The sequence below is a fragment of the Branchiostoma belcheri genome, unplaced genomic scaffold (genome assembly GCF_001625305.1).
Source record: "Branchiostoma belcheri isolate BF01 breed outbred unplaced genomic scaffold, Haploidv18h27 scaffold33, whole genome shotgun sequence".
Taxonomy (NCBI): domain Eukaryota; kingdom Metazoa; phylum Chordata; class Leptocardii; order Amphioxiformes; family Branchiostomatidae; genus Branchiostoma; species Branchiostoma belcheri.
Genome location: NW_017803943.1, coordinates 532,064 through 556,054, shown reverse-complemented (window position 1 = coordinate 556,054; position 23,991 = coordinate 532,064). Strand labels below are relative to the sequence as shown.

General features: G+C 41.6%; 2 protein-coding genes across 2 annotated transcripts in view; one reads left to right on the top strand and one right to left on the bottom strand.

The window, feature by feature from the left end:
- Positions 1 to 8,423: 8,423 nt before the first annotated feature.
- On the bottom strand, positions 8,424 to 17,451 carry LOC109475170 (nucleolar complex protein 4 homolog B-like). The gene is made up of 16 exons (XM_019775703.1): positions 17,290 to 17,451; positions 16,175 to 16,283; positions 15,451 to 15,563; positions 15,053 to 15,157; positions 14,480 to 14,629; positions 13,936 to 14,038; positions 13,554 to 13,588; positions 13,345 to 13,395; positions 13,005 to 13,116; positions 12,472 to 12,532; positions 11,956 to 12,066; positions 11,470 to 11,543; positions 11,179 to 11,265; positions 9,924 to 10,006; positions 9,046 to 9,159; positions 8,424 to 8,565 (listed from the first exon to the last, which is right to left on the bottom strand). The coding sequence occupies exons 1-16, from the start codon at positions 17,413 to 17,415 to the stop codon at positions 8,425 to 8,427; spliced, it is 1,575 nt and encodes a 524-aa protein (XP_019631262.1). The 5' UTR covers positions 17,416 to 17,451; the 3' UTR covers position 8,424.
- A 234-nt stretch (positions 17,452 to 17,685) lies between these two features.
- The window catches only part of LOC109475261 (helicase domino-like), a 63,567-nt gene continuing 57,261 nt past the window's right edge, over positions 17,686 to 23,991 (top strand). The window contains exons 1-4 of the mRNA XM_019775861.1: positions 17,686 to 18,698; positions 18,802 to 19,015; positions 21,604 to 21,882; positions 22,359 to 23,381. Coding sequence (XP_019631420.1) covers positions 17,878 to 18,698; positions 18,802 to 19,015; positions 21,604 to 21,882; positions 22,359 to 23,381 — 2,337 coding nt within the window. The 5' untranslated portion in view covers positions 17,686 to 17,877. The remainder of the gene's footprint in view (positions 18,699 to 18,801; positions 19,016 to 21,603; positions 21,883 to 22,358; positions 23,382 to 23,991) is intronic.

The following is a 23,991-nucleotide window of genomic DNA, read 5'->3' as shown; positions in this document are numbered from 1 at the left end:
CTAAAAAAAACTCGAGAATATCAGGTGGACAACATCTGCCAACATCTGCTGAACAGCAGTTATCAGAGACTGTAACAGTGAGATTATGGACTAAGTCATAGTAGTGTTTAATTAGATCCAAATCAACTCTTTGTACCGTTACTGTATATACGGAAACAGACTAAAAACTGGAGAAATATCAGGTGGACAACATCTGTTTAAAAGCAATGTCGCTGTAGGAGACTGTAACAGGGAACAGTGAGGTTATGGATCAAACAAGTCATGATTATGTTTATAGATACAAGTCTTTATTAACTCATTGTACAGATAGGGGGCATTATACATCACCAACGATTCAATATACGGAAACAGATTCAAGAACAAAAAACAAGGCGGCCATCTATATATGAGAAATATCAGGTGGACAACATCTATATTGAAAAGCAATGACGCTATAAGAGACTGTAACAGTGAACAATGGATTATGGACCAAACAAGACATGGTAGTCTTTTTAGATACAGATTTTACCTACATGTATCATAATTTTCCATTTGATTTTATTGTATTTATGTTTTGTTTTTGTTGGCCTACTTCGAAATCAGCTGATCTGTCAGTATGAGCTACCCAGATATTTGAAGATGAAATAAAGAAATAGATATTTATTAACTCTTTGTACAGATAGGAGGAAATTTTTGTACATCACCAACGCTTACTTTATATATACCTGGGAAAAGACTTGAAAAAAACTCGCCGAGCACCTAGAGAAATATCTGCAGGTGGACAACATCTGTGGAAGAGCAATGCCGCTATGAGAGACTGTAACAGTGAGATTATGGACCAAATAAGTCATGATGATGTTTATAGATAAAAACCTTTATTAACTCTTTGTACCGGTAGGGGAAATATTATACATCACCAACGGTTTACTATACGGAAACAGACTAAAACTATAAAAAAAAATAGAGAAATATCAGCTGGACATCTGGTGAACACCAATCTTGCTGATGACAGATTGTACCAATGAGGTTAGGGACCAAATAAGTCATTGTAGTGTTTATAGTGTATATATCTTGCTTGTATCGATATTTTAAGAAGGGGCCAAAGTTGATAGTTATCACCAACGGCAACGTTATGGTATTGGCAAATTGTATTTTTTTGCGATTAAGATGAATTGAGATTTAGATGCAGTTTTTGATTGTGAATTTTGATCACCATGATGTTTTTAAAAAGTGTTGATACAATCAACTTATGCAGTACCTCTAACGCTGTGTGTCAGGTCAAGCCCTTACAAATGGCTCATGTGGTATTCTCTTCTTTTCGTTTCAACGTACAGAACTTGAAATGCGCAACAGAGACTAGAATAGATATCTGAGCAAAGTAACAGAGTAAAAAGGAATTTACCTTTTTGTCGTGTGCCCAAATCGCTAGATATACAGGTCACATCGGTTTTGCAGATTTCTTGTGCTAAAATAGAAACGTTTTTTGTCCAACGTGCCTTCAGTAGAAGTGTACAATGTATTTGCAATTATTATGGGTTCACCACACCACGAAATGCAATTATAAATCAGAGTTTTATTATCTCAAGGAAAGAAACACCAGCTAAAAAATTTCGACTTCATATTTATGTATTGTCCTTTGTTTCGGTTCTAGACATAACTCGAGGTCACCACTATGTGTTGCAATTTTCATGTACAGACAATTAGATTCGCGTCCTAGACTGAGTGAGGCCTGGGAAAAATGTTGTGTTTCCGCCTGTTTCCCGACCAACCTTAGGCTTAGAAAAAAACTGCCGAGCCTAGCGGGTTTTTTTTTGGTGCTCCATGATCTGACACCTGAGTGATGAAACGTTGTACAATCGGTTTTCCAACACTGGCATTGAAAACATAAGTGGCCTTATGCAAGTTTTGATACGTTAAACTGTATTTTATTTGGATCAGTAGAGATCACCAAAGTCTAAAAAAAAAAGAAGAAAAAAAAAAGATAATCCCTATACCTACCCACCAGAATTTTTCATGACTGAAAAAGAAAACACAAAATTTTTTTGCTAGGCCTGAGTGAGTCCTAGCCTCTACCAACCATCGCGGATCGCTGGAAAAATAGTAGAAATTGTCCTAAATAAAAGGGATAGTATACCAGAGAAGATCCCGACCCACGTGGATCGCGAACTGGATCTTCTATGGCCCTGGATCTTCTCTGGTATACTATCCCTTTATTTCGGACAATTTCTACTATTTTTCCAGCGATCCGCGGTGCCTGGTGGAGGCTGAAGTGAGCCCCAGACTGTCGCAGAGAGGGCACAGAGGGACACCGTGACCAGGACACGTGTTGCCGGCACCACGTGTAGTCTGCGTTTTCTGCTGACGTTTGTCCAATATCTGGAGCAGGATGCACAAACAACCGCTCGCGCGCGTGGATCGCTCATCCATCTTTTGAGGATGAAGGGACCATTCATGAAATCCTAACAAGTTGTCACCAGTATGATGTACTAGAATTCCTTAGGATGATAACAAACAGGATTTCATCTTATAACCATCAGCGCATACATACATGCATGCATGCAAATGACGTAACCGAGACATGGTGACCGAAAAAAATAAGGAAACAAGTTGTCACCACAGTGATGTATACGTACTAGCACTCTTTCAGGATGATAACAAACTACCGCCGTAGCAGAATGTCATCTAATATAACCATCGCATACACATGCATACGCAGTGACCTGCCAGAGGCACGGTGACCAAAAACTAAGGAAACAAGTTGTCATCACAGTGATGTACTAGCATACTTTAAGGATGATAACAAACTGCGTCTATAGCAGAATTTCATCTTATATAACCATCATTGCATACACATACATACGCAGTGACCTGCGCGAGGCATGGTGACCGGAAAACTAAGGAAATTGGTTCTCGCTGGTTACAATTGTCACCGCAGTGATGTACTAGCATACTTCCAGGAATGATAATAAACAGCCGCCGTATCAGAATATCATCTTACATAACCATTGTCGCATACATACATGCATAAATTTGATGACGAGAAATGGTTGACCCAAAAACTAAGGTAACAAGTAGTCACCACAGTGATGTACTAGCACTCCGTTCCGTCGTAGCAAAATTTCCTATTCTGCTTGTATGATCTAGCCTGGGTACCATCCCCAGTAGTATATTCGCAAACTCTATAACTGGTTATAGAGTTAGCGAATATACTACTGGGGATGGTACCCAGGCTATGTATGATCAACATCTCCGCATACACACACAGTGACCTGCCAGAGGTATGGTGTCCATGACAAACTACGAAAACACACCACAGTGATGTACTAGCGGATGATAACAAACTACCGTCGTAGCAGAATTTCATCTTCGTCACATACATACATGCATATACAAATGACGTGACCAAGACATGGTGACCGAAACACTAAGGAAGCAAGTTGTCATCACAGTGATGTACTACTACTAGCACTCTTTTGGCCATCTTGACTCTCTTATGCAATGATGATTACCATCCGGTTCTACCACGGCCCTTAGCCTCCACTAAACTCATTTGCAGGCTGAATAAGTAGCAGAAATTAGCCTAAAAGCGATGTAGCTGGCCAGGGGACTTAGCCGGCCGAAGAGGATCCATTGCAGGCAAGTTCGACCCTCTCTGGCCGACTATTACCACCCTTTGGCCAGCTATATTCCTTTTTAGACCGATTTCTACCATTTCTTCAGCCTACAAAGCAGTCTGATAGAAACTGCCACAGCCCCCATCTTTCGCCTGCGTTACGTGTGTAGGTGTGTTGGGTCCCGCCGATTTCCGCTGCCTTAGAGCTAACGTGATGGTGGAGAGCGTCTGCGGAAGCGGGGGACACGTCCTCACGCAGCGGCTGTTATAGGATTATCCACCGCCCATGGCGTTAGAAACACCTGTTCCATCATGTGGGTGTAATTAGCTTCTACCAGGCTTCGGGAGGCGGCTGGAAAGAGTAGAAATCGGCCAAATAGAGATATAACATGCCAGGGGAGTTGGTCTGCAAGAGAAAACAGTTTGACGCACCCGTTCTCTCCAGCAGACTAACTCCCCTGACATGCGAAATAATGCATAAAAACTGAATGGCACCGAAATTTGCAATAAACTTGTAACGGTAAAAGTAACACTCTGCAACAGTACAGTGTTGCTACGAATGTTTAAGTACCATGGTCTGTAGAAATACCGCTCAATAGTGTCATTATAATTAGTTGATTTATCGTGATGGTTGCAGATGAACACAATATAAAACAGGGTTTCGAGATAATTAAAGGTAAGATTACTGTCCAGCACGACTAACAGCAGAGTTTTGTAGTAGTTTGCATTATACAAAATAAAACGTCCTTGCCCCTGCATATAGAACTGCCGTACCTCATTAGGAAGTATTGACTCGAAGCCTGAGCCTTCTTGAGGAAATAGCTACAGGGGGGATGGTGGGGGAATATATTAATGACAGAACTGGCTGGTTCTGGTTTTAAATGCGAAGGACGCTGCTGAAGCGTTAGCGCACACCTTAGTTACCTGCCTCCTGGCATCTGAAAACAGTGTATTGTCACTTAGAGTCCTTCACACGGAACTGAGTTCTGGACACACTACTATTGACTGGTGCTTACTACAGGTGGGCTGCTGGGGGAATATATTAATGACAGAACTGGTTGGTTCTGGCTTTAAATGCGAAGGACGTATCTTAAGCGTTGGCGTCCTCCTTTGTAACTCGCCTCCTGACATCTGAAAACAGTGTATTGTACAAATGTCACTCAGAGTGTTCACACGGAACTATAGACTGGTTTATTGTTGATAAACAAATAAATCCCAGGACCCACTGGCAGCCGAGATGCATTCGGCTGAATTGTTGGGTCTGGTTACAAAATACAACATCATTACGATTACAAATGGGCAGTACAGCTGTTAACACACATAGGGATAAAATTTAACAATTGTTTAAAATCTTAAATACACCATACTATTATTACAAATATTGAAATATCTTAAAAGAGTAATTTGTCGAAAGGTTCTTAAAAACGTTACAGTAAAGATAAGATTTGATAAGTCCTCATTGGTACTAGTATCCAAATTTTGCAGAGACGAACTAGCTCCCACAAAATTAACAGTTAAGGCGGGAAAGACGTTAAACCTATTAGTCAAGAGTTACTTTCACATTGAGTTCAACAGTTTCAGCATAGCCGGGACGGGACTGTTCAGGAAGCGTTTGGTCCCAATAGGTAGCTGGTAGCAACGGGTATGTCTGAGTTGCCTGTGGTGTTTCTGCTTCCGTGCTGGGGGTAGCCAGGAGGAGAAGCGCGAAGATTTGCTGACTTTGAGGGCAAAGTCCATGCACAAGTCCTGTCTGCGCTCGGAAAGACGTTGGAGTCCAAGGTGCTCAAGGGCATCAGTGTATGAGAGGTACTGTTGCCCCATCATGATTCTGCAAGCGCGTTTTTGTATCCTCTCAATGTCGTCTGATTGTTTCTTGGTAAGACCAGCACTCCAGCATGGAGCAGCATATTCTAGCATAGGTCTTATGTACCCGCAATACACAGAAGCGAGGTGTGATTGAGGGACTCCGGAACGTCTTAGTCTGCCAAGGAGGTAGAGCCGTTTGCTGCTCTTGCTTACCATGGTCTCGACCTGGTCATTCCACCTTAAGTCCGAGCGAATGTGAAGGCCAAGTAGTTTTGTCTGTGTGACGACACTGAGGGCCTGGCCGCCAAGGGTGAGGGTCGGCATTTCAGGGGGAGCACGCATGAAGCAAAAGAACATGGCCTTACATTTTTTCGGGTTGAGTGACATTGAGTTCTGTTGTGCCCACGTGTCAAGAGAGTCAAGGTCCGTCTGTACTTGTGAGGGTACCGTTGCGGACCTGGTCTCGCCCAAGTTCAAGTCATCCACATATTTCCAATGTGGGTTGGAGGTAGTTGGTCTGGCATCATTAATCATAGCTAAAAACACAATAGGAACTAGTTCTGGACTCACTACTATTGACTGGTGCTTACTACAGGCTGTTGGGGGAATACATTAATGACAGGACTGGTAGGTTCTGGTATTAAATGCGAAGGCCGTTGCTGAAGGATTTGCGTACTCCTTAGTAACTCGCCACCTGACATCTGAAAACAGGTTATTGTGCAAAGGCTCTGAGAGTCTATTACACGGATCTAGTTCTGGCCCCACTACTGGTACGTTCTGGTATTAAATGCGAAGGACATTCACGGCTTAAGCGAGTAACTCACCTCCTGGCATCTGAAAACAGACTATTGTACAAACGCTATGTCACTTGATTTGTACGTTCTGGGTTTGAATGCGAGGGACGAATCGAAGCTTAAGCGTCGGCGTACTCCATAGTAACTCGCCTCCTGACATCTGAAAACTACTTCTGGACTCACTACTATTGACTGGTGCTTACTACAGACTGCTGGGGGAATATATTAATGACGAGACTGGTTGGTTCTGGATTTAAATGCGAAGGACGTTGCCTAAGCGTTGGCATATAAGGAACAGTGTTGGCGATAAGTTTCCCAGTGCTTACCCCCTGCCTTGCCCCATGGCCGATGGCGACAGCTTATTTCTGTCTTCCAAGAAATCCATCAAGCAATCTCGTTTTTCACACGAACACATTTATTTTAGACACATTTCTATTTTAGACATGTCTCTATTTTCAGAAGACACATTTCTATCCTTAGACACAACTGCCTCCGGCGAGGTCTCTGATTTTTAACTTCCTTGGTTATATCAATGAAAGACGTCGACCGCCTGTCTCTACAGCAAAACGAAAAAAACAGCTTCAAATCAGATTACAAAACGCAATAATAAAATTCTTTCATTCTCACACAATTCACAACGCCAGACATGTACAAGCCCCCCGAAACCACCGGCACTGCGTCAATAACCTTTTGACAATGAAGATCAAGGATTAACCTGTATTAAGTTGAATATTTATCTGGTATCAAATCTCTTGCACTGCATGTTTCGTTATAATCACCCAAAAGTATATAAAGAAACTTTATTAGCAAAATCATGCCCGTAGGCTAATTGCTTTTACAATCAAGTATAATACTCATTGCAATACAGAATATATATAAAGAAGCAACTGCGATCTCAACAAAAACTGGGTGGCCTATCGCCCATGGTTTGACTGCACATATAATTGGGTTGACAATGAATTAATTTCTTTCACCATCCAGGTGGACTCCAAACGCCTAGCCTGACTATGAATTAATGAATGAAGACCTTTATTGTACACACATACCCACTGGGTTAAGTACAGGTCATAACAAAAGGATGGAATACAGATAACGTTACATACATGTATATCCATCGTCAAGGAAACTACAATTAGATAAATTAAGTATGGTAGATTCGGTTTCTTCTCGTTTCTTAGTAATGGTAAAAAGGTAAGAACAGGACATGTTTCAATATAGAAGTCGTGTCTAAGCTCATTAGAAATATAAATTTATCTGTACAGTTTAGATGTATACTATAAAACCGCGCTCCAGGCGAGGGTCATTAACCCCCGGACAGGCTACCAAACACCCACATCTGGCGGCCAGGGAGTCATGGGGGAGGGAAGTCTTTCAACAAATCATTTCTTCTTCCTGTTAGCAGCTATAATTGGCAGCAGTTATAAATACACCTGGGGTACGGCAGTTATTTTGGGCAATGTAATCATTTCTGAGTTATTTCCTATTAAATTTCTAATATATGGAAAGCTCCAGGACCTGCAATCCATGCAAAATAATAAATCGGTCTCCCTTTCTTCAACTAATGGCACTTCAAAGAAGAAGTTGATGTACCTGATCTCATTTCTTGAGAAATTCTTCTTAAAGACTTCAGGAGAATTGTGCAAGCCTGTAACATTTCCTCTTATAATAGTAGTATAATATAATATAATCTATAATCCCAGTAGTTTTTTACTAGTAGTTTCTTAATAGTTATCAGTAGTTCTATGTGTACTAATTATCTGTTTTTATACCAAATGTTTCTTCTGTTCATGCAATTAGCCCTTGGGCATGAATTTGCAATAAAACTTTCTATAATATGGCCAATAATATGGTATTATGTGTATATGATTGAGATTGTACACATGTATCTATTTATGTTATAGTCAGTGACATTAGGGATTGGGTGGAAACTATGGAGGATGGCATCCAGGCTATTATGTTATTCTATGTTTTTCTATTTATGTTTTCTTATCAAGTGACAGTTTTTTTGCTGTTGTTTCTATTTATGTTATTCTATGTTACAAAAAGAAAATTGAAACTTTTATATTATTTTATGAGACACCATACTTTAATTTCCACTAGTTTGCTTATCAAGTAACAGTTTTTTGCTATTGTGTATCAAAATCTATTTATGGTATTCTACTAGTATGTTACAGAAAGACAATTGAAACTTGAAACTTTAACCATACTTTAATTTCCACTATTGCTCTGATATCAAGTGACAGTTTTTTGCTTCTTCACTGGTGGTTCTGTCTCCCAGATGTCGAGGAACTGGTCTTTAGATCCAAACAGCCCTTTTGGAACGTGGAACTCAAGCGGAACCTGGTCAGGCTTGGTCAGATCCTTCTCAAACATCTGGAAAAAGGAAGAAAGGGGAGGTTATTGTGAGCATGGCTTCCTAGAGAAAGAAACTGAGAAATATAAGGGTGTTGGGACATGGGGGAGTTAGAACATAGGGGTGTTGGAACATACATGTTGGAGTGTCTGAAAATAGGGGAGTCAGAATGTAGAGGTGTTGGAACATAGAGGTATCAAAACATAGGGGGCCAGAATGTAGAGGGTCAAAACATGGGGGGGGGGGGGGTCGGAAAATAGGGGGTTAGAGCATTTTTTAACATAAGGATACCAGAAGATATAGGGTGTCGGAAAATGAGAGGTGGGTGGTTTGGTTAAGGGTGTTGGAATATACTAGTAAGGGTGTTATGACACAGAAGGTGTTGGAACACGGAGGTGTCGGAAAATAGCAGTTTCGGAACATAGGGTTGTCAGAACATACTGTAGGAGTGGTGAAACACAGGGGTGTCCCCAAACAAAAGAGAGAAACCTGTTCCCCACCTCACTAGTGTACAACTCCAGGTACTGAGACAGGTCCTCCTCCAGAGGGGACAGCGGCTTCCCCAACACTCCTGCTGCCTGGGACACAGCCGGGTGGAAATGGGCCTGCAAAGACTGGGGAGGGGGGGCGTGGGTAGGAAGTCATTATCTCAGCTCTGTCAACTAGGTCATTTTTCAACAAACAAACTGTCTTCTTTGTGAAAAGCATTAGGGTTAGGAATCAATTCTAAGATTTCTTTTTCTATCATCTTTCCCTGACAAAACACGAAGCACTTGAATTTTGTGGAACTCAATCAAGAATTTCCTTACAAACTGTGGAGGTCTGCTTGCACAAAAAAGGTGCCTAGCAATGTGTATCGAATAGATTTGCTACAGTCAATACAATATGTAGCAATATTGCAAAGTCAACTCTTGGACAGGAAGAGTTAGTCATTGTCTCAGCACTGTTAAGTAGTGTCTGGGTAAGATTCATAAACATACAGTCTTGTTTGTGATATGATAGCTGGTGTGTTACGCCGAAAGGCGGTTATACCGGCTATACAGATACAGATACAGATACAGATAGCTTAGTGCTTCAATTAGATAGGAAAAATTAGTCATCATCTAACTAAGCTGTCACATAGGTCATATCTAAGTTGATTTTGCCTAGAATAAATTTCTAGGAGTTCCACAATTTAAAGTCTAGTTTACGATATGTCAGTATAAGGGTTATTTTAGGAATCTATTCTAAATGTTTCCTTTGTGCATAGTCCATCAGTGAGGAAAGAGGTACCGTAGCACTGTCTGTCACTAGCAATGTCTATCCTAGGAGAAGAACTATATAAGTTCCTTATATACAGTCTATAGCATATAACACATGTTACTTGAACTCCTCTGACCTTGACCTCCCAGAGGGAACTGTCCATGGCCTTGCACTTGGCTGGGTCTGGCTCACTCGCATCGTAGGGGTCAGAGCCTAGTCCTACAGGGTGAATATGAATGCATGTATGTCACTAGTATCATCATGAGTATTATGACAAAAGTGATATACTGAACAAGAAAAGTAGATTATGATGTAATAATAATAATTGGTTTATTTGTTTGTATCAACATATCAACAACATATCTCGCAGCCTTGACATACAGGGCTGAATTCTGATCAAGTTGTTTACAATATATTTTATTAATATAATAGTAGGGAAATACAAATTGCAATCATATCGGAATCTACATATTAATATATCACTTTGGTTCAAAAATTAGGTATTTACAATCTTACAATTGTACAAACTATGACAATCTTACGTCGTACAAACCTTTATATCACTTAAGTTTTAACATGTATGTACAAGATTAGTCGTAATAAATAAACAAATAAATCATCGTCGTAAATCAATTCCTGTGTCACAATAAAGTAGTGGTCAGTGGTACTTGTGGTGCTATTACATATTTGTGCTGTTTAGGAGGGATACCATGTAGTTGTCAACATTTGCACTGTTCCTTGTTATAGTATATGATGCTGAACTTTATTCCAACACGAAATACAAAAAGGGTTCAAGATTTTCAACAACCATCTGGATATCTTCTTAAGTACTGCTAAGCCCAATTTACATTGGATTACTAGCAGCTGCACATTAATACAAAACTGTTAATTACAAAACAAGTGACCGGTACAAATAAAAACAAGGGTAACTGAAGGAGGGGACACTACGGAACGTAAATAACTGAGTCTGTTGGTGTAAGAGACAAGACAGTGCATTTAGTGTGTTAGTAGGACATATATATATACAAGATGTGTAGGGGCGACTCAACGCAGCAGGGTCCTCGCCAGTTCAGTTTTGAACTGGGCGAGGGACCCCGCCTCCGCCACACCAGGCTCAAGTTCGTTCCACTCTTGGATGGTACGAGGGAAGAACGAGAGCCAATATATATATATATTTAGAAACTAGGAATGGGGCCAAATTGGCTTGGCAGGGCTAGATAACAGCCATATTCACTCCTCGTGGTAACTACAACAAGGAAGCTTAGTCTGTCACGATTCTGGCACTGTACATCAATGTACTTCCAACAAGCGGGTAAGTCAGACATTTCAGCAAAAAAATAAATTCTAAATGAAGTTAAAACACCTGAAAGAAATATCTAGTAAAAACCCACCTTCTGCACTACCTCTGTGAACCAGAACCTGACAGTTGGGATGTCTCCTCAGCAGGTTAGAGATGAAAACCAGGACCATTTGGAGAGCTGAGTAAAAATTAAAAAAAACAACATGTATCATGGCATGTTGTATGATTTTGTAAGGATGTGTTTCAGTATTTTGCAGTCCCTGCAATATAAAGTTGCATTTTTGCCACATAAACAGGAACAAAACCTGGGCATATTAGCTATAATAGTCCAGTTTATTTCACAATGTCATGTGTCAAGAGGTTCCAATCCAAACAGACTTACATTGGACTGGTGCAGACAGGGCAAGTCTGGATAACCGCTTGATGAAGGCAGCTGCCAAGTACGCAGGGATGTGTCTGGAAAGAAAAACAAACATCCTTTAATTGTGTGACAGGTTGAATAAAAGTTACAAACGGGAACTATGGGGCTCCAGATGTCTTACTGAGGGACAACTCCAGTGTGCAAGATGTTGGTTAGCTTGAGGAATGAATTCCCTCTACTATATCTATTATTAGACATCCTTAAATTGCAAAGCAAACAAGGAAAAAGGACATGAATGCAACCGACTCGGGCATTTAACTGAAAGTCCATCTGTGACAGTATGGCATGATATGAAGAGACCATTAATGCTATATATATAAACATACACAAGTGAGAAAATGTGCTTAGCACTTCCATGCAAGTATCTTAACTCTGTGTGCAATTAGTTATAGTGTTTTAAGTCTTCATAAACTGTAAACAACATACAGAAAACACAAGAGTTCTTACGTGGAAGTGAGGAAGACGTCAGACAGGTGGAAGAATCTCGCCGTGTACTTCACATGGAACACCGACGGCTCGAACAGCGCGTACAGCTTCCTAAAGAAGTCTGGGTAATCTCTGTCACAAACACACAAAACAGGACATCAGGGGCACATGGAGAAAATGGTTTTCTTTCAATTGCTATGTACTTAGTAGGCAGAATGTCAGAATACATTTCTAAGGTTGTATTCATACATGTATATAAGGATGACATCCCATCTATAGTTTTCAAATTTTGTGTCAGAAAAGATATTGTCTGCAACAGGCAAAATTCTGATCGATGTAACGTTGACCAAACATCCAAAGAACACCATGAAATTGAAAAATCTGGGTTTGGCCAAGGTGCAGTAAGTTCTGCTGACATGCTTTCTGTGCACTTCATGCACTTTTCCGACAGCCAACTCAATCAATCAGCCAGGCCTATACTTGATGAGTTTAAATTTGTGGTTAAAGAAAAAGACAGCCCATTTTATTCCCACTTACAAGTTGTGTTTGTAGATGAGTGTAAACAGTCCGTTCAACGCCAGGAGACTGATAGCTCCTCCTGCAACGAAGAAAATAACAAAAAATTCTTTAAACTGTACTGAAGATACTTCATTGCAATTACATACTGCTGGTTGGCATTACAGACTTAAAGATATGATGTTAGTAGTGGTTTTTATGCTTTAGAACAGACACACACATCAAGACTGGACCCACCACTCACTCACTCACTATGCACCACAATTTTCAGTAAGATTGGTAAGGATGGGCAAAGTTTTGGACTGTGAAGAAAGTCCCTTGAAAGTTTCCACTCCTTGCAGAGCATTGGGGTGGTGCCCATCTCCATTTCTGTAGCTCTTGGGCCACACAGTTGTGCAAGTACCACATCAGGAGGCTAGCCGGCTGGTAGTGTTGTGTGTTTGACCTTTCCATACTCTTTCTCATAGATGCTGAGTGCTAAGCAGAGACAGCAGTATGTCCCATTTTTAAAGTTATGGTATGACCTGAGTGGTATTTGTGAAATTGGCACTCACCAACGTTGTATGACTGAGTCAAGAAGTCGATGAGCAGCTTGGGGCTGGACATGTGGGGGATGACAGCCTGGTCTAACGTCAACAGCACCTGTCTGTACAGGCTGGTGGGCAGCTGTGGTGGGAGGAACAGCAACATCAGATATGTGACCTTGACAGCAAGGTCAAAATTAGCAGTAGCTGTCTGTACAGGCTGGTGGGCAGCTGTGGGAGGTATTGCAATATGTCACATGTGACCTTGAGAGCAAGGTCAACAGCAGCTAATAGATAATAGATACCGGATACTATTGATTGTTGTTCATGAGCTATTTGCTGGTATATCTATATAGATCTATAATCATACCTTATTTTTCAGGAAGCTCAGCCAGGCATTTGTGAATGCTCTTCTTTGCTCCTACAGAAAAGCAAAATAAGCAAGATGATAAGTGCTAAAAAAAAAGACATTTAGAATTTTCTGATTGGATATGATAAGAGAAAGAAAACATCAAACTTTGGGTGTTCATGTATAGATTCAATACAGCAAAACTATTTCACACAAATTTCTTTCCTTACCTTCATCTGTTTAGCTCTGCACTCTGCATCTGGGTCTAAAGGAAGAAAAAATACAAGGACAACCTATCAACTGACTGACTGGATTCCATAACTCAATAAACCTTGATCCAAGAAACAAGCAATGAAAATGTAACACAAGATCTGGGTTCAAATTTGACACAAAGTTTCTAGGCATTATACAAACCCATACCTTTTAAACTATTTCGTAGTTTTGTATACATGTTATGTTATAAGTTGTCTGATACGGACCATTGTATTGTGTTGATCAGTCTTTATTCCTTTCAATCAACATACATGTAGCAGAAATACATAATCATTCACCTATCAGCATTCAGAAAAATGATTGATTGGTATATTGATTGATAGACAGACATTGCCCTACCTGTAGGTGAGACGTACAGGTTGTTGAGTTGGTCCCCCTCTACAGGCATCTGTACCTGACTCAGCAAGGTGTGCACATTGTGGAGGTAGGTGTCAGGGGGTTGCTGGGAGGGAAAGAAAAATAAACAAACAAGAAAACAATACCTTAGCTGAGACTTGGAAAGATGTTGTAACACAAAGCACATCTTCTAACTAGAAACTTAAGGTAACATTTGCAAAGCAAATGCATAATGTTTACCTTCGCATATAGTCTGCTCTGTTAATTCTTACTCAAACACATTCATATATTATGGTAACAGGAGTCTAAATCCCTCCTGCTATAAAATTGCAACATGATGTAACCCAACACCAGTTACCATGGTGACAGATGTCTGGTCCTGGTCATTGACCTTACTTGTTTGGAACAGAAGAAGAAGAAACAGAGCAAAACCACTAGTCTATGTTTTGCTTCAGTAAACATAAAAATACCTAGTTATTCTAGTTAGTCTAGTTAGTCTAGTTATTCCATCAAGGGCATTTTTCAAGACATTTTTTAGTTCACTAACCCGTGTAAACTCCTTGGTGACCGTCCTGAGGTTCTTGTGGAGGGATACAAAGGTGAACAGTCTGATGTCATCGTACTGAAAGTAGTCCTGGAACCGACCAATCACAGCGCTCTGATCTGTCTCACAGGACATGAGCTTGTCTATGATAAGCTGGAAGAAAGAAAAGAACAAGCAAGTTTTATCTATTATATAATAACAAACTTGGCTACTGTAAATTATCCAAAACACAAATGCTACGATGGTTTGAATAAGTTATAAATAGGAAGACCACCATAATCTTTGGTTTACAAGGCATACAGTACTCTCCAAGCAGAGGTTTGGGTTTTGGCTTATTTTTTGCTTTGTTTTTAGGCTTTTTTATCAGGGTTTCTTTTTTGCACTGAATTTTTTTTACACCAACTCAACCTCTGCTTGGAGAGTAGGCATACAGTACCTTCAGGGGTCTTGCAATCACAAATTAGAGTTTAGGGCCTAGGGCTCTGTGCTGTTAACCTCATGGAAGGGTGGATTGCATTCATAAGAATTATAATTGAGCACCTCTAATGATGTAAAATATAATCAAACTCAATGAACCTGGAACAGCCTTAGAGGGAAGTTGGACTGGTCTCCCCCAGACTTGGATGTCGGGTGTTTCCCCTCGGCTGATATCAACTTCAACAGAGCCAACAGGGCAAGCTCCTGGGGAGGGGAAAACAACAAGGGTTAACTTTTACACAATGGAATAAACTTCAAAAGACCTCAATCCCTCTCTTTCCACCACCTTCTACCTCCCCAACCAAAGTCAGGTACTAGTAGTAGTAGTAGTAACAATTTTAGTGGGTGAAGTGAGGAAAGTCGTGTGAAGTGCCTAATTCTGAGGACACAACGTCTAGCCAGGAATTCAAGGAATCAAACCTTTGACCAGTGCCTAACAAGTCAGCTATTCGACACCATAACTACAGTATACTATTGTGCTAATGTACCATACTTACCTTTATGTCTGAGTTGTTGTGAGTAGACAGATGTACCAGTAGAATGTCCAGTGCATCCATGTAACACTGTCCCAACCACCGGCTGTACTGCTGCTTTGGGTCTGCTAGCTCTTCTGAGGGAACAAAGTTAGAGAAAAATCATTCCTAAAGTTATTTACTAATACCTGATTTTGTACAAATTTGATAACTTACATAAGAGTAATTTACAGACATGTAATATTTGCCTGGATGCCAAAATGTTGTCAGGGCCCGTACACAGGTCAGTCTCTAGGTTAAACCCTGTTCTGTATCTGTATAGCCAGTATCTGTATCTGTATAGCCAGTATCTGTATCTGTATAGCCAGTATCTGTATCTGTATAGCCAGTATCTGTATCTGTATAGCCAGTATCTGTATCTGTATAGCCAGTATCTGTATCTGTATAGCCGGTATCTGTATCTGTATAGCCAGTATCTGTATCTGTATAGCCGGTATCTGTATCAGTATAGCCGATATCTGTATCAGTATAGCCGGTATAACTGCCCTTCGGCATAATACACAAGCTTCTGTTGATGAGAAACTAGCTTGTATACCTTGGCAACATTCTGGCACCCTGGGTAAATGCATGTTAACCTTATAATGATCAGTCTAGTGTTATTGCACAAAACTAGTGTGATACACTTGGAAGGTGGTTGATTGTATAAACAATACGATGGAAACAAACAAACAAACAAACTGTTCCGTACCATCGGAGCTCTTCAGCTTGCCCCTGTACACCTCCTTCCTCCCCAGAAGTGTGCAGAAGATTTTCTGTAGTGCCGAGAGGCTGGCAGCCACAACCACATCTTCAGATGACTGGGGAAACATGATGCACAAAAAAATCAGAAATTTTTCATTAAAACATCTAGTGATGCCTCTTGACCATTCTGCACCTCAAAATCTGTGAGGGACACTTTGTAAGCAGATCTGCTCTCTTCAAAGGCTATGTTATAGAGTAGAGTAGAGTAGAGTTGATTCATGCCGGGTAGGAGTCCTGCTCCAATTTGGGCCGCTCTTCAGTTTACTGACATCTCTGGACGTAGTGGGTGGTCTAGTTAAGCTCTATAATTGTAGACGACTGGGTGTGTTTCCATGTACTCGTTCTATTTGTAAAGAAGTGTAGGCGCATATTTGTTTTTGCCTGCGTCCTCTTTATTTTCAGGTGATGACCTCTAGTTCTCTTCTCTGTTGTTATTGGTAGTAGACATGCTGTATTGTACATCCCGTGTGTATATTTATAGACGTTGATCATGTCACCCCTCAATCTCCTGTAAACCAGGGTAGGTAGTTTTAGTTTCTTGAGCCTATCTGTGTATGAAAGATCCTGCAGGCCTGGTACTCTTTTTGTCGCTCGCTTCTGTACTTTCTCTAGTTCTGTAGCGAGTTTCCAAGTATGTGGGGACCAAATGGGGGCTCCGTACTCTAAGTGAGGACGGATTATGGTCTTGTAAAGAATGAGAAACATTTCTTGACCATTATAGATTAAGATTTTGAGGCCAAAGGGACAGTAGGTTGTTGATCTTACTGCTGTGTCTACTCTAGGACACGGTATGGGAAGCCAGTGTCCATCCTTCTTCCACTGCCTTTTAGTTTTACTTCCCCAACCGAAGTCAGGGACCCATTTTACACCTACATGGGGTGAGGAAAAATGTGTGGACACAGTACAGATTGTAGCCAAGAATACAAGGGAACAATACCCATAGGATGGTACCAGGCTAACAGAGGCAAAGATACATAGTGTAATCCTCAAGTAGTAGCTTTGTGGGGAGGGGGGCATCATAACTCCGGCACCTTAGCACCAAATCCGCCCGATCAAACTTACCTGTGCCGTCTCCAGGATGTCCGTAATGTTGTTGGCGTGTTCTCTGCTCTGTAGAACCTCCTTAGCCTTCCGTTTGATGTCCGCCGCCACGGTTCTGGGGTCCGACTTCGCGTCGTCTGCAGACATTTTCGTCTGTTTTTAGCCTGCACGCACATGTACGGGGGCTTCGGAGACTTTAGCTGTTCAATGTACTCTTTACATTAAGCCTAAGCAGTCAAAGGCATTGTATCAAAGATATGTATCACCATTCCAGTTTTTGTATGTTAGTAAAATTAAAATACTAAATAAATTTTATCAATTGTTTGATACTAACAGAATAGGTGAGAACTTATGTTTTTTCTGGTAAATGAAGGACAATTTTATCAGGCATATTTTTGTTTGCCAAAGAAAGCTCCAAACTTCTCATAGGTCAAAGGTGAAACTTGTACATGGAGGTAAAGAATCTTTCTTTGGAGTCCACGTCTAGCGGAAAAATAGACGTTAAGCAGAGACAACATCAACAACAACAACAACAAGTTGTTGACAATGGCAGACGTTGAACAAGGACAGCAGCAACAAAACAGACTAGTTGAATAGTTCTCATGCCAAATGTTATATCGTGGACAAGACGCAGAAATTCCAGACCAGGTAAGTATGGAAGTTAGAAGATCGCCAAGAAAGAAATCGCCCTCGCCCATCTACAAAATTCCCAGCGGTTCGAATTCCAGCGACTCTAGTGAAGAAGAAGCTCACAAAAAATCAGATAAAGACTTCAAACCAAGTCGCTCCTTCAAACCAAGTCATGAAGTTAGAAGATCACCAAGAAAGAAATCTCCCTCGCCCTCGCCCATCTACAACATTCCCAGCGTTTCTTCCAGCGACTCTAGCGAAGAAGAAGCTGAAGAAAAAGCGGATAAAGACTTCAAACCAAGTCACTCCTTCAATCCAAGTCACCCAGAAGTAAGAAGATCACCAAGAAAGAAATCCCCCTCGCCTGCACCAGTCTACACGATTCCCAGCGGTTCTTCCAGCGACTCAAGCGAAGAAGAAGCTCAAGAAAAAGCAGATAAGGACTTCAAGCCAAGTCACTCCTTCAAACCAAGTCATGAAGTTAAAAGATCACCAAGAAAGAAATCTCCGTCGCCTGTGCCCATCTACGAGATTCCCAGCGGTTCTTCCAGCGACTCAAGCGAAGAAGAAGCTCAAGAAAAAGCAGATAAAGACTTCAAACCAAGTCACCCAGAACCTAGCAGTAGCTGCAGCAGTGCCAGTAGTACTACCCCCAAGAAGAAGAGAAGAAGAAAAGAAAGCCTGGTGGAGGAAACCGCGAGAAGTGAGAGTGAAGACGGGTCCAGAAGTGAGACGGAGTTGCACTTGCAGTCCAACTTGTCAGGAGTACCTAGGAAAAGGAAACATGCAAAGTCAAAGAGGTCTGCATGGCGTTTCAAGCTTTCAGTTTCATTTGTTTATAAGCGTTACACTGTCTTGTGAGTGTTAGTATGAATCAATTATGGAAGTTTCTCTTTTGTCCAGACCCAGTAATTGCAAGGCCAGATGGAGACAAGGTTTGCCTGACGTCATCGTCCGTGATTATGACCACTCCATGGTGAAGGGCTTCCTGAGACAGGTATCTGCGCTCCAACAGAGGCACTTCAATGTGGAATCATGGGATGCTGATGATGACATCAGCAGTGATGACGATGATGATGGTGGTGATGATGCTGATGATAACAGTCCACTCAGGTTGGTCATCTATAGCTCAATGGTGCAATTTCTCATGTTTAAAAAAAATGATGATAATTTTCTTTCTAGAACTATGGTACTACTTGCCTTTCTCCTACATGTACTACAACAACATATGATCACTTTGAATCTTCTGTTACAGGGAGGAGGAAGAGGATTTTCCTGGTGCTAGAGTAGTGGTAAGTCTAACTTCTTTTTCCAGTCTGCTCTGTACCATTGCATGAACAGTTACAGTATTTTGATTACAATCTAAAATTGTCATACTGACTAAAATTCATAGCAAGACAGCTGAAGAAATACAATAATGGAAACTGAAATTGTATTGTGCTGATAAACTTTCTTTAATAGTCTTATTAGTTGATATTGACTCAGAAATTATTTTTTTATTGACAAGGCTTTTTTCTTTAATATTCCAGCCCAGCGAGACCTTCATTGAAAGACTACAAAGAGAAACATGACCAGGAACTTTCACACATCAAAGGCCCAGCTTATATTATAAGGTTCTACAACACTACAATTTCCACTGGGGTCGCTGTACTTTTCTATGGCTTTTGATGCATTTGATATAACAACTGAAGTTTATTTTTTTACTATCTATTAACAAATTAAAGTGGATTTACTGACAGACTTTGGAGTCAACCAATATTGATGGTAAATGTTAACTGTGTCCAGTTAGGACCAGAGAGATTGTGTGATGAATATTGTACATATTATTTTGAACTTTTCTGTATTTTATTTGCCTCAAGAAACATTTGTATTCTAGTTCCGTTTTCAACCATTATCTATTCAACAAGTTGGTAATGTTATTTTACCTTGTGAAGTCTCTTTTAATATAGTGATAACTCTTCACTCACACACACCACAGTGACAGTGAAAAGGTGCTGTTCATACATATTTCACTAGGTGGCAGTAGTGCACTGCACAGAGTTGCAAAACCACTAGGGACTTCCCCTCCCTGTCATTCTCTTAGTGTGAGGGCTCCATTTTGGTACACTGGACATGTATGGTGGATTAATGTAACATTTGCAGTTTTCTTGCTGAAACAGTTATGCTAGATACTAGTAATAAGCTGAGGTTTTAGTTGAAGGCAATTAATTTGTCAAATTGAACAAGAAGTCAAGAAGGTTCACTCAATCAAAGAGGTTAAAGATTTTTAACCTCCTTGATTCAATCAAATGCCCATTAATAAAAGCACTATTTGGCTGCCATGGTATGAAGGAACTACAATGTAATTACAGGTAGTAATGCTTTGTTTAATGTCAAAACAATTATATCTCCTGACATCTAGCACTGATGCTGATGATGTGCCCTTAAATTTACCGCTGTTATTGAAGATTTTCAACTTCTTTTACAATTTTCCGATCTTGTATGTGTTACATTGGTGATTTGGATTTTGTGGAGCAGCAAATCTATCACAAGTGCAAGATTTTACTTTTTTTGTCATTTTGTGAAATTGTCGACCAAAGGAACCTTAAAATTTTGCCAATAGTGCATCATGAAAAGTTGAAAATTGCCCAAAATTCAACTTCAGTTTTCGCATTACTTTGTTTTATAATTTGCCATCTCATGCAAGCTACTTTATTGGGTTGACATTAGGTTTCAAGTCAGAAATGCAACTTAAAATTGAAATTTGCTGGTAGCTAGGTGTGTCCTTTCCATTTGGAAACGTTTTCAACAGATTGTTGCCACCGATTGCCGTTGCCCTTTGTCCGAAAAGGGTAACGCGATGACGTCTTTATTCAATATTTACGAGGAAAACAAAGGTCACATCACAAAGGAATCAAACAAAAAACGCATTGCGTTACCACTTGGTATCGGCAGATGGCGCTGCGAGCTGTGGATTGAAGAGGACGGTTGTCCAATCAGGAGCCTCGTTACATCGGGGTTCGGTTCTGAAGCTAATGTGAGAGTGAGGTTAATTTATGCGCGCAAGCGCAACACGGCAAAGTGATAGACCCGCCATTTTGTCATCAGATTTGCTAGGCGGAAGTAATCGCCGAAAATGGTTGTGTTTTGGACACTTAAAACTGCCTGAGAACACGAAAAAACACCAGAAAATAAATCTTCGGAGTATTCTCCGATTGGATTGAGGGAAGTTATCCGCGGATGGCATCATCACAAATGGATTTCTGCGGATAGAAAATCGAGGTAAGTGTCGGCTTTTCCTTTTGAAAATGGCGGCGCGCAATGCATTGTGGCTAACAAAGAACGGGCCGCAAAAATCGTCTGAAAAATAATAAACAATTTTCGCCCACATTTCCATCGTAAAATCACATGTCACGAATCGTTTGACACCTTTTTCGTCAAATTCTGACGAAAAATGACAATTTTCGTCCGTCGCAGGTGTCCGCCATCTTGGCGTGGTCGACTTTGGCGCTAATCATGAAATGCATGAAATTCACCCCCTCGCTCCTTTCCGTCCTTAAAATCCCACAAAACTTCCCAATTTAGTCAATAACATCAATTTTAAAACCTCAGCACGCTTTCTGGTAATTTTCTGGTGATTTTGACGTCTTGTTTTCGCTGTCAGGGCGAGCCACAGGGTCCCCTCGGCTCGGATCGGGCACACCGCCCGCCCTCCCGACTCGGCAGACGATGCGGCGGGGAAGTGTGACCGATGCGTCGGGCCAGCTCCGGCGGGGCAAGTCGCAGGACGTCCCGGGGGGAGGCGACGGGGGTGGCGGCTTCCCCCCAGATATGGCTCCCGAGCAACTGCCGCCGCAGTCCCCCTCCTTCCAGCACCAGCAGAGCCCCCTCCAGCATTACATGATGGCTGCCAACAGCCACCCCGGGGCTGTACAGGGGATGGGGCCGGTGTCCCCCCTGCCCCAGGGGCAGACGACACGCCCCTCTCCCGTGGGTCACATGCAGGTTAGTCTTGTTTTATGCAAAATCTTCATTCATGACACACTAACTAGTCCTTACAACTACAATGTGCTGGAATGATATCGTACTAGCGGCTACTGAAGCACTACTTACCGTAATAATGTTGATTTATATTCGTAACACGGCCTTAAAATTTTAGTCAACTAAACATGCACTCACAAGTTACAATACAATTCACAATACAATTCAAGATACCACAGTAGCCTTCTTTGCAGTGTTGGCATTGAATTTTTTTGAAAGCGCCAATACGCAATGTTTTTTACACGGGCTAATGCTCTCCAAGTTCAATGTGCCAGAGTTATCCCGCAGAGTTTCTACTCTCCAACATAAAGGCACAATTTACACGGGGCAAAAAATATAATTTGGTCTGCGCCTCATGTAAATTGGGCCCAAGTCTGTGAAGGAGGCTACCTTTTGCAGAGATACACACTCGTCCTAACGTTACAATCCCCCCCCCCCAGGTGCCCATGAACACGATGGGGTTGCCCATGACGACGCTCAGCATGCCCATGAGCCGCCCGACAACTTCGCCCTCGTTCCAGAGCCCCGCCACGTCGCCCCTGGTTACGCGGAGGTTCGACCCCGCGGGCTCGCCGGGCTTCCTTCCCGCGTCAAGCCCATCTCCCACAGGCCTGCCTCCGCAACAGCAACAGCCGTCCCCGTCCATGGCTAGTCCGATGCACCTACAACGCGGGAACCCACAGATGACAACAGCTCAGATGATGGGGCCTATGGGCATGCCGCTAAGCCCAACGCGTGGGTTTCCATTGGAGCAAGGCATGCAGCAGGGAATGCACTCGCCGATGCGACAACTGAGCGTTAGCCCCTCGGGAAGCGGGCACTTCATGTTCCAGGAGTTCAGAAAGACTTATTCTGAGCAGGAGATGCAGCGGGTGGCCATGGGTTACCCCCCGCAGCAGCAGACGGGTGGTACGATCCACCACCACGGACAGAGCCCCACGAGGGGTAACATACCGCCGCTCGCGAGCCCGACCGGTTTGGGACACGGTCTGCCCGGTATGGGCATGCGCCAGATGGGGCAAGTCGAACAGCGGAGACCCTCGTACAGCCCGACCAGAGCGTCGTACGATATGAACAGAACAAGTCCGATCGCTAGCGGCTACGTTATGAACCCCGGGGTCAGCCAGACTAGTCCGATTCGAACTACCACCAGCCCTCACACTAGCCCCATCCCTGTCAAAAAGCAGTCCCTGAGAAGGCTGGAGGAAAAACCGCCGCAAACTCCAGAAGCGGCGCACTACCGGAAACTATTGGTGGAACACCACAGCAAGGAACTGAATCAGATCAAGGAGTTACACAACGAGAGACTGACAGAACTTTTCTTCCTTCAAAACGGCCAGATCATGATGGACTACCTGGCCTTTAAGAAGCGATGTACGCCGAGTCTACTTAAGTTCCTCAAGCAGCACAACTTGGACGATGATGAGGAAGAAGAACCAAAAGAGCAGAGAATCAACGACGAGGTGAGTTTGTCTTGTTTGCTGCTTATTAACTAAGAAATGTTCGTTAAACTTGCACTTACAAGTAACTCTAAGAACTAACATAAATGAATTAGCTAAATGTTTATGCATCATGCTTTTTTTTTCCTTAAATAATTGTTTCTTTATCTCTTGTTTTGTCTTCTGAAGCTTACTTTTAAAGCTTTTTTTCTGGTGGTTGACAAAAAAAATAATACATAATGTGTTATCAGTGTGTCAGTGAATTTCCCTTTGATTGTACATAATCAACATATTCTGTCATATTCTTGGCACGCAGTGTTACTGGTACTTTGCAGTGTAGTGTAGTGAAGTTCAGGGGAAAAGTTCATGAAAAACGCTTAACAATCACATTGACAATGTTCTTTTGACAGCACTCTGGATTCAAAAACAGTAATCTTTTGTTTACTCTCAAACAAATGAGAAACGAAATGTTATTTGAATGGATTGTAGAATGTATGGATTACAACATCAATATTTGACTACTATCAGCCTGTATCAGTATGAAATTTTATATCACAATCCTTGTCAAGATGGGTCTGTATTCTTTAACAGCCCGACAAGAAATTGACATGGATTCATCTTTTTTGACTGAGAC

Excerpts from the sequence above, each read along its gene's own strand:
- LOC109475170 (XM_019775703.1), bottom strand. The coding sequence starts at position 17,415 with ATGTCTGCAGACGACGCGAAGTCGGACCCCAGAACCGTGGCGGCGGAC. Across the intron at positions 11,544-11,955 it reads GACGTCTTCCTCACTTCCAC|ACACATCCCTGCGTACTTGG; the intron begins GTAAGAACTCTT and ends TTTTCTTTCCAG. Across the intron at positions 10,007-11,178 it reads TCACAGAGGTAGTGCAGAAG|GACTAGGCTCTGACCCCTAC; the intron begins GTGGGTTTTTAC and ends TTCACCCTGTAG.